The sequence below is a fragment of the Thunnus thynnus genome, chromosome 8 (assembly GCF_963924715.1).
Source record: "Thunnus thynnus chromosome 8, fThuThy2.1, whole genome shotgun sequence".
In the NCBI taxonomy this organism is placed as follows: Eukaryota; Metazoa; Chordata; class Actinopteri; order Scombriformes; family Scombridae; genus Thunnus; species Thunnus thynnus.
In genome coordinates this window covers 12,777,851-12,788,462 of record NC_089524.1, presented here as the reverse complement: position 1 = coordinate 12,788,462, position 10,612 = coordinate 12,777,851, and the positions used below count along the sequence as shown (strand labels likewise).

At 38.7% G+C, this 10,612-nt stretch overlaps 1 protein-coding gene across 1 annotated transcript; it reads right to left on the bottom strand.

Annotated features, from left to right (window-relative positions):
- Nucleotides 1–2: 2 nt before the first annotated feature.
- ddx49 (DEAD (Asp-Glu-Ala-Asp) box polypeptide 49) lies at nt 3–7,966 on the bottom strand. The gene is made up of 13 exons (XM_067596584.1): nt 7,692–7,966; nt 6,813–6,936; nt 6,400–6,485; nt 5,968–6,089; nt 5,246–5,433; nt 3,734–3,874; nt 3,363–3,438; nt 2,856–2,932; nt 2,573–2,670; nt 2,406–2,480; nt 1,443–1,531; nt 1,095–1,166; nt 3–296 (listed from the first exon to the last, which is right to left on the bottom strand). Exons 1-13 carry the CDS (start codon nt 7,804–7,806, stop codon nt 120–122), a joined length of 1,440 nt encoding a protein of 479 aa, XP_067452685.1. The 5' UTR covers nt 7,807–7,966; the 3' UTR covers nt 3–119.
- Between the last annotated feature and the right edge of the window lie 2,646 nt (nt 7,967–10,612).

Genomic DNA, 10,612 nt, shown 5'->3' with positions numbered 1-10,612 from the left:
GATGTTTTTTCTGCTATGAAATCCATTCCATGTTTATTTGCAGATGCTCACAAATATGAAAATATTAGATATTGCACAGTAATAAAAGTTGTATATACATGAGTCAAACCACAACAGTTTCACGATGTCGCCTGTTCTGCCTTTTTCTGTTTCTTTTGTTTTCTCTTCATCAGTTTCTTCTTCAGCTGTCCACTTTTCTGTCTCTGAATGTTCTCCTGGATTTTCTCTTTGAACTTCTTCTTCTGGCTCTTGATCTTCTCCAGCTCTGCCTTCCTCTTGGCCTCCAGGTCCGGGTCCTGAAACAAGAGGCCTTTTGTTAGCCAAGTTGCAAACTCAAGTGATGGACAGGTACCGAATCAGAAGCCTTACATCATTCTAACCAGATTGTAAGTAGTAGGTTTTGAGACTGGGCACTTTGAGATTTTGCTCACACTGACGTATGAAGAATCAGAAGAACTTGAGGCAACGCTGTATTTTACAGACCTGTAATTTCCTCGGTTTCATGCAATGAAATTTGGTACTAATTATAGGAAAAGTAGACACAGTTCTGAGACAGTTATTTGCCATATATGTTGAGTTTCCCTGTAGACAAATATCACATTTTTGTTAGCCGTGGCTCTAAGGAAGTCAATGTCTGTCAGTTGGTTTGTCCACCACTTTGATACAGACTGAAATATTTCAGCAACTACAGCATGGATTACCATGAAATGTTTGTGCAGACATTCACTATTTTCAGCGGATGAATCCTTAAGACTTTAGTGATCCCCTGACTTTTCCTCCAGCACCACAAGCAAGTCAAAGTTTTAACTTATTCTTTGAAATATCTCAACATCTACTAGATATAAGACACAAAATTGGTTCCAGACAATTAATCTAGAAGTTACACTAACAATTAATTGGGATTCATTAATTGGACACACTGTCAGTTTCTTTGTAGGAAATTACAGGAATCTATTGGACCTGAAAAATGAAGCATTTAACAGCATTTTTCTTTCGTTAGTGTTCACACGTTTAACTTGATTTTATCAAATGTGTCACTGGTGTGTTAAAGCAAAAACCATCAAATGTTTTGGCCGTTAAAGAAATGTACTTGCCTTCCCCTCCAGGATCATCTGTTTCCTCTTGTTGATTTCCTTTTTCTCATCAAAGTCTGTAGACTCGAGTTTCTACAACATAGAGAAGAGGTTACCATCAGTTTAGTGAGATAATATAACTTCCTGCTTTGCTGTCTAAAACATCTGCATGGTCCAGTCTGATATGTATTTACAGACTTAATATTTTGTGCAGTGAATTCGTGCGAAACAAGGATTTATGTTTTTGAAGTACTGGTTTAAAATCACCATCACGAGTACTGTAACTACACCAGAAACATTCAAAGAAACAAACCCTCAAGCACTAAAGTACCAAGAGGTGAGATAATGACTGAAAAGAGGAATCCTTACTATTTCACACTTCCGTCTGGTCACGTTGACCTGGGTGAGGATCTTCAGGACTTCTTTCTCCTCCACAGGATATTCCTTCAGCTTCGTCTCTGTACAAACACAACAGACCAGTTTGTTGTATCATACACACACTGGTGTTGCTAAAACCACCGACATTATATTCTGTACTGAGGACTTTTTTTTACAGCTTTTTCAGGTTTCTGTTAGTAAAGTTAGACCTTTATATCATCTGATATTAGCTTACTGCAGATGTATCTGTATCTGTGTATATGACCGCCGATGTGTAACAAGAGATTGCAGAACAGAAATGTTGAACTGGGTTTGAGTTAATTTCGAAGCAGTGACACCTTTACATAGTTGACAACCTGATTTTCGTCTGTAAAGTATCCTGCTTAATATGTATCATGTGAAAAGTCTTTAAAACAACTAATCTAAGGGATCCATATCAAGATTGTTGTTTATGTTGAAAAAAAATTACTATCTGCCAATATACTGTTTTAGATATTTTTAACTTCCAAATATCGACATAATTGAAACATCTCGTGTTTTTATCTTTTATCCAGGATATTGTCTCATGATATCTTGGCTCCAAATGTTTCCTGCCTCTTCTCATTTTTGTGATAAAGGCCAAAAATAGATTAAAAATGTACACTAGACGTCTTTGAAATAGAGCAAAGTAATTCAGACATTCCAGTACCAGCCATATTAATCCTGTTGGTTATGATCAGAGAAATAAGCTTGCATACATTTTTTGCTTGTCAACATGAGAGTTGGATCCTCAGACAATATCACTAAACTTCACCAAGCGCTTGAAACCTTCCACTAACACTGACATATAATCTCTCAGCTTCTATCTTTCCTGTCACTGGATACTGTTTGTATCAAGCATGGGAGTCAAATAAGCCATCCGTCAGAGCTGCATTACAAACCACAGACATCAGTCTTTATAACTAAGTGACTTACGAGTCTGTTCTTCGATGGAGTGGACCAGGTGGATGTCGTACTGTGTCACCAGTGTGATGGACACTCCATTCCTCCCTGCAGGGGTACAGCAAGTCATCAATGTAACGACGATTATGTTGTTTTTTTCTGATTTATCACTTAATAAAGTTGTTTAAAGGTTTAAATACCTGCTCTAGCAGTTCGGCCGACTCTGTGGATGTAGATTTTAGGGAGTCCAGGGGTGTTGTGGTTGATGACGACCTGGACAGTCGGAATATCCAAACCTCTGTGAGTCAGAAACAACAGGAAGGACAATGTCAAAACAAAGCTTTAAGTGCTTTAAGTCTGAAACCCTGTGCGACTACTTTGAGAAGAACTGACAGATGATTTTGATAAAAGAATAATTATAAAAATGGCAAACATGAAGCCCATCATCCCTGAGAAACGTGGCGACTCTGCAGAGCCTCTTACCTGGCAGCCACGTCTGTTGCGATGAGGATTCTATAGACGCTGGCCTTGAACTTGGCGAGGTTTGCAAATCGTTGTTTCTGGAGAAGATAAAGAGCAGCCGTTTATTCTTTCTGCAGGCCCATTCATCGGGTTTAATCCGCTTTAATCCCTAGCAGTGGTGTTCCCATATTATCACAAGGGATTTGAGCTCACTACACATTCATGTCTTTGTCTCTTTAGACAAATATGGTTATTATGTCCAATACAGAGCTCTGAAGACTAGGTGATAAGGGAGGAAATCTTTCCTCTCACTTCTCTCTCACACAAAGTAAAGTCACATTCCTGTATCTTCAAACTTTACATGAAAACAGGTTCTCATACAGACCATCCTTCTACCAACAGCTTTCATTCCTTCAACACAGTGTCCAGCTGAACAACATCGCTCAGGTCCAGCGTCATAGCGACGGACTCAGTTCACAGCTGTGAAATTAAGTTTGTGCGTTGTTCTGCTGTTGGGAGTCGTCTCACCTGTTTCATCATTGAGTGCAGGGAGATTGTTGGAAAGTTAAATTCCCTGAGCATCATAGTGAGGATCTGGCAGTTCCTGTGGAGAAAACAACAAGAAACAAATGACTTTATGTGATAAATATGTATGAAACATATATAAAACATTTACAGAGAAACCTGCCACCAGTCACACCCAAATTCAAATTCTGAAGAAATCAATGTTGTCTCATAAATAGTACAAAAAAATGTAGGATGGACGATTCAATTCACCAAACACACAAACTACTGCATCAAATATTAGCTTTAAACTTGACAAAGGCTGCAGGGTTTTTGTCGCAGATTATACAGGTGTTCGACATACTGTGTTAATCCCGTACGGGCTTAATTCTTACTTGCACGTGTTGGTGAAGATGATGATGGACCAGTCGTGGTGCTCGTCTGTGAAAGTCTGGATCAGGTGGACCAGGTAGGCGTCCTTCACCTTCTCTGGAGTGAGGATGTACCTCTGGTCCAGCTCCTCCACCGTACGCGTCCTGATAACAACAATGTGATATTTCACTGTTTCGTGTGGATACGTTTGATTTTCTGTTGCCAGTGAGGTCAGAGGTCATGGTGCAGAACAGCAACACTGACGGCGGTGTGGATTCAGGCCCAGATTCAGTTATAGGTTTGTGCAGGAAGGATCTGAGTGCTACATCATCTACAGTAATGATCAGATCAGGATGCTTTGATATTCAGAGGTTTATAACAAGTGGAAATCTGCCCAACAGCCTCTGTGCAGCAGGCACATTAAACTTAGATTAATATGAGACGCAACTGTGGTTTTTCTGCCCACATCAAGATGTCACACAAATCAAGATGGAGGTCAAATCACAAACTTTACAACACAGACTCAACAAAACAACCTCAGCCGTGTAGGAACTTTTGACAGGAGACATTAACACAAAGATAAAATAAAAAAAGATGAAGACACAGAACAAGAGAGAATCTGCATCTGCTGTCAAGTTTAAAGTTCATGTGTATGAATCACAGACGCACATCTGCTCCACTTTTTGTTTGGTGTAAGAAAACTGACGATGAGATCATTAATCATTAAAATGTTGTTTTTTTTTAAATTATATTTTGTTTATGTGTTGCTGCAGTGCAGCTCTTCTGCATACTGTTTATGCTGCACTAACTTTTATTCTGCTGTCTGGAACTTTTCTATAAAATCCATCTCCATCACATTTTCTTTTCCATAACACAACTTTTAAAAAACATATCTGACCTTTCTACACATATCTGAACTAGAGCTGCAAATAAATGATTATTTTCATAACGAATAGTTGGCAACCATTTTCTCAAATAATTGATTATTCATTGTGTCTATAAAATGTCAGAAAACAGGAAAACATGCATGTTATAATTTCCGACAGCCGAAGGTGATGTATTCATATCACTTTGTTTATTCAAACAGCAGTAAAAAACCAAGAGATATTCAGTTTACTGTCATATATGACACATAAATTATATAAAATCTTCACATTTTAGAAGCTGGAAACAGAACGGTTGCCATTCTGCCATTTTTGCTTGAAAAACAACTAACACAATTAATTGACTGATTCAGCTGAACTATCAGTCAGTGCTCCAATTATTTGCATGACTCTGCCTTAAATCCAAAAGGCGTTTGCGCATGAGGAGCACTTCAGCGATTACACATGAGCTGCACCTCAGATCAGTTAACAGGAAAACTGAACTTCCAGGCTGATGCTCCTGTTTTATAAATAACATCCAAGATTTCACACTGAATGCATCTGTAACGGGGCGCAAAAGTAAATCTGACTGTTCTTTCCCACCATTTTTTTAAATGAAAGGATCTGAAATAAGTTAAGTTGATTCCTATAATTACACAGCAGGTCACTCACTCTGACATGCTCTCCCAGAAGAAAGGTCTGTTCATGGCAACGCTCTTCAGCTCCTGCAGTGTGTCAGTGAGCGTGGCGCTGAACAGCAGCGTCTGCCGCTTGGCAGGCAAAATCCCCAGAATCACTTCCAGGTCTTTGGTGAAGTCGGTACAGCCCTGCTCTAACAGCCGGTCTGCCTCATCCATAATCTAACACACACACACACACACACACAAAGAAGTTATCAACAACAGTACTACTCAGTTTTTTTAAAGATTATAAAAGATGGATATTTATTCTCAATTGTCCAAACATGACCTAATTTTCATGGATGAAAAGTAAGAATTACAACAGGACTCATCTTGTATAAATATATCTCTCTTTTAAGCAACATTTTATTATAAAAAGTAATTTTCAAGCATTCATTCACTGTACTGGTTTCAGCACTAACTTTTGCTTTCATCAGTTTTCAAGGACTTGCAGAAAACCTGCCAACTGAGCAATTTTATGTTCATCAGCTGCTTAAATGGTTAGCTTAATGGCTACAGATATAACCATTAAAAAGTCTTCTGAGGTGTACGAGCTACACGCATTTCCATCTTTTTGACATTAACAACTGCTTAATCGCTATGTAATAAAAGTATTTACAACTTGATCTATCCTTGGAATAAACGTAAAGACATAAGGATGCAAATTATATGAGCATTAAAAAAAAGAGACGAGCCACGAGAGACTGAACTCACCAGGAACTTGATCTTGTTCATACTGAAGGTGTTGGAGCTTCGGATGTGATCAGCCAGTCGGCCCGGCGTCGCCACGACCACATGTGGTTGGTTGGACAGCTCCAGGGCCTGGCTCACCATGTCTGTCAGTAACACAGCAGAGAAAACATCAGCACGGAGGAGAGGAAGAGCTGAAACACAGTTCATTTCAATTTTTTGATATCCACAGCGAACAGCGCTTTCTTTATCATTTTAAATTCAAAACAAAAATGATTTCAGATGTGGACATTATGAGTTACTGTATACATGGAAACATGTAGAACTTCACAATGCACACTCTTGTGCACGGCCCACTTGTTGTAGTCTCACTTTGAGATCTAGTTGAAAAAACAGACTAATGTTTCCGGAAATATCTTCTATGTTTCTGAAAGCTGCTTGTACTGATGTAGTTACCCATTCCACCGACGATAATGCAGTCTCGCAGACCCAGAGGCTTCCCCAGGACCCAAAACTGCTCCGCGATCTGATAGGCCAGCTCCCTGCATGACATCACATTGACGTACATCAGTTGGAAAAATGTTTTGTTTTCGCTTGTCTTTAAATGTGAAAAGATTAATACACTGTAGCACATTTTGTTTGTCTGGGAAAAATGTTAATATAATATTTGTGTATGCTATGTGAGGGTTGTTTAGAGTATAGTTGTATTATTTAAAGTGGTAGGTCTCATAAAATGTTTCAATACCATACCAGAACCAATACAGAAAATTAATATAAATGACTGCTTTTTAATCAGGTTTAAGTGCGTTAGCTAGATTTTTCAATACATTAAACTAAACGTGTATCTGTGTGTTCCAGCTTGCACTGACCTGGTGGGAGTGAGCACCAGGCAGAAGATGCCATAAGGATCCTCTGACAGTTTCTGCAGCACCGGCAGCACAAACGCGGCTGTCTTCCCACTTCCAGTCTTGGCACATCCCATACAGTCCCGACCTGGGCGAAAAAGCACACAATACCTTCACTCACCAACACTGGTCTGCTAAGGTTCAGGCCCTGCGACTTCAAAGTGTTTCACATATATAGTTTTTCCTCATTGTTGACTGCTGTAACATTTTAATTTCCCTTTTGCATTAATAAAGTATCTATCTATCTATCTATCTATCTATCTATCTATCTATCTATCTATCTTAATTAACCTCATCTAATCTAATCTAAACTCTACTGAGTATTTAAAGGGAGAGAATCGTGGGAAAAGGCTGGTTAGAGATCCCCTGAATCGCTACGAAAACTGGAAAAAAAACAGCTCTAAAAAAGGATTTTACTTGCACCAAGAGCTGGTTTACAAATTAAGAACAGTGTCTGCTTCTTACCTTCGCTGGTAAGAAACGAGCTTTAAATTTAAAGGTTTTTAAATGAACTTCTGCACCACCTATCGGGACTGTTGATTAGACCCATCAAAGCTATCCGAGCTGTATTTATACAGCGGGTGAAGAGCTCGATGGTGTGTTTAAAGCCTCCAGATGTATTTAAATAGCAGGTGAAGAGCTCGATGGTGTGTTTAAAGCCTCCAGATGTATTTAAATAGCAGGTGAAGAGCTCGGTGGTGCGTTTAAAGCCTCCAGATGTATTTAGATAGCAGGTGAACAGCTCGTGGAGCGTTTAAAACTTCCAGATGTATTTAAACAGCAGGTGAAGAGCTCGGTGGTGTGTTTAAAGCCTGTCGATGTATTTGGATCAGGCTGTCTTACCTTCCAGTATAGCTGGCATGCAGTTTTCCTGGACAGGAGTGGGTTTGTTGATTCCCAGCTGTTTACACTGTTTAATCAGCCAGTCTGAGAGACCGAGCGACGAGAAGTCACCCATTTCTGATTTATGCCGTTCTCCGGGGCTAGACGACTACTTCTGTGTACTGTATAAGACAAAATACTTGCTAAAAATACTTTAAAATGTAGAGGAAGACATCCTCGTGCGTCGCATTAACGGTCGCTGTCTGATTACGTAACGTCTTCTTCTTCTTCTTCTTTTTCCTTCTTCTTCTTCTTCTTCTATATTTCCGGCAGGCTAGATGCTCTGCGGCACATCGCTGCCTCTCGCAGGTCGAGATTAGGTTGCAGTTTGGAGTCTATTTTCAAAGATGTAATCCTGAGTTCAAGGACTGCTGTCACCGTCAACTGCGGTCAAGTCAGCCGCCACGTACTTTCGTAATGCGCGTACGCGTCCGTTATTACGGTAATGAGGCTTTTCCGCTGGGAGGACATGAGTGATCCGTCAACTAAACGTGGTTTGACGTCGCTTTCATTTATTTCACATTCGACCAATAATATTACAGTTTGATTGAAACAGTGAATTGAAAAATGCACTATTTGTTTCATTTGTTCACCAAGAAGGTTATGACTCGGGAGAATTCACTGTGGAATTAGAATCTACAGTCTTGACTTCACTTACATAGATTAACAATGTCTCATATTCAGCATATTATGAAAAGGAAACTGTCTGTTTCCAATCAGTGATTCCACTTCTCTACATCCTACAGGACCACAGCTAGATGTTGACTAATTTGGATTTTGGTGCTACTAGTGTGGCACCCAGTGTCACTAGTAAGGATTATGTTTGAGTTAGTTAGACAAAAGTATCACTAGTTGCTGAAAAAGAGTGACTAATAAGAGTTTTTGTTCAATAGTAAGTCAAAATGCTGCACAAGTGTGACCAGATGTCTAATTAGCGCTGACAAAGACCGAACTAGTGAAGGACACCGACGTCTGATATCAAGGATATGGAATAAATGCTCAAATGGCTTTTCATTCCACTACTACTACTACTTCTACTACTACTACTACTACTACTACTACTACTACTAGACTACTACATGATAATAATAATAACTTGTGTTGAACAAATTTAAGATATGACGTGAACAATGACCCATTTTACTTCTATGTAACATATCTGATATTTTGATCACCTATCTTTAGTCAGTTCATCTTCTTATCACCACATTATGGGCAAATATTTTAATAGATGGAGAAGAATAGAATTAGATGGATGAGCCAGACGATTCAGAGGCACTTTTACAAAACCTCAGAGTTGGTACAAGCCCCTTTTTTGTTGGCCTCTGACCTTTGTGTGGAGAACTGTTACATTTGTAATACATTTGTTTAGAAAGTAGTTAAACAGTTTCTTCATGTAAATTCAAAGACTTTATAACAAGATGTGTAAACCGTTTGGTACTTTTTACTATAAAATCACCTTTCTGTCATTTGATAAAGTTTGCCTGTTCTCATTATGAATTAAGAGAGTTTCAGATCAATAAAAAAAACTTCTACTTCCACCATGTGGCGGAGCAATCAAATTTTGTGTCAGATTGTTTATTTTATGGGCTTTTTCCCCATAAGATTGATGACCACCACCATGCATAAAAAATCTATCACTGATAGCATAAAAATAATATCTATCTCGTAGCCTCACATCGTTTCAGGCTGAGAATTCCTTTTCTAATGTGGCCTTTAATTTACCTCATAAAATTTTACATCAGCCTGAAAATGTCAGTGGTCTTTATTCAGCAGTTATCAGAAGGTGGCAGCCTCGCCCACATTGCTGGCTTGTCTGAATGGATTTTAACCCTCAAGTATAACCTTGATCAGTTTTTTACTGGCACTTTCCTGCTGATCAGACCGACTCTTGTCTCTCCAGCTGAGCTGAAATAATTGGGCCTAAAGGCATCTTCTGATTTTAACGAAGCTTTAAATCTGTGTGAGAATGTGAGAATCACTGTGCTGGAGGTGAAACAGGCTGTTTCAGGTTTGTCTACCATCTTCTTAACTTGCAACATTTATGTTTTTAAGGAATGAAGACAAACTCAATATTTGCTTGCTTCCAACTTTGGTTTATTGTCTGGTTATGAGGGATTTAAACTGACCAGTAGTGGCTATCAGGCATTTTATGCAAAAAGGGGTGTCAGTGACATTTTGATTTATTAGTGGCAATTATTAGTGACCTTATTGAGATTCGCTACCAGACTGGAAACAAATGAAAATCAACTTGACTTGTAATTTCCTTTTAAATGTAATTTTGTTGTTTTTTTAATGATCTCACACCTTCGCCAGAGATCTTAAAGTCCCCCTCCGCCCAAAAAAAATGTGTATTTGTTCTTGTTCCTTCAGCTTCACTCTGCAGAATGATGTATATGCAGAGTTTGAGACTTGAAGGCTGTTTTCACTTTCATCTGCTGAAGGTGGAAAGTTTCTCTGTGCTCACCTTAAATTTTCAGTTTGAGGCGTGTATGTACTCTGTGAGCGTGATTTGTGACATCACAACTAGTTTGGAAGCCAATCGTGTTACAGTGTGCAACTTGACACAAGTGTGATGTGGAAATTTGAAGCCTTCAGTGCACAAACACTGAAAATGGACTTTTTAGTGAAGCCTGAGAGAGCTTGTGTCAAAAGGAAACATATTCTTATATTTATAGAACCTGGATTTTTCATTAACGGAGGAGTAGATATCATTTTAAGAATTTTTAACTAGTTAACTAAACTTTTTTTGTGGAAAAAAACATCACACACAAATTATTATTCAAAGCAGATTTTAATATGTCTTAAAGCATGTCTGGAGGGGATATTTAAAGATTTAGAAATCATGTTAATGTTGATATTTACACATATTATCTTAAAAT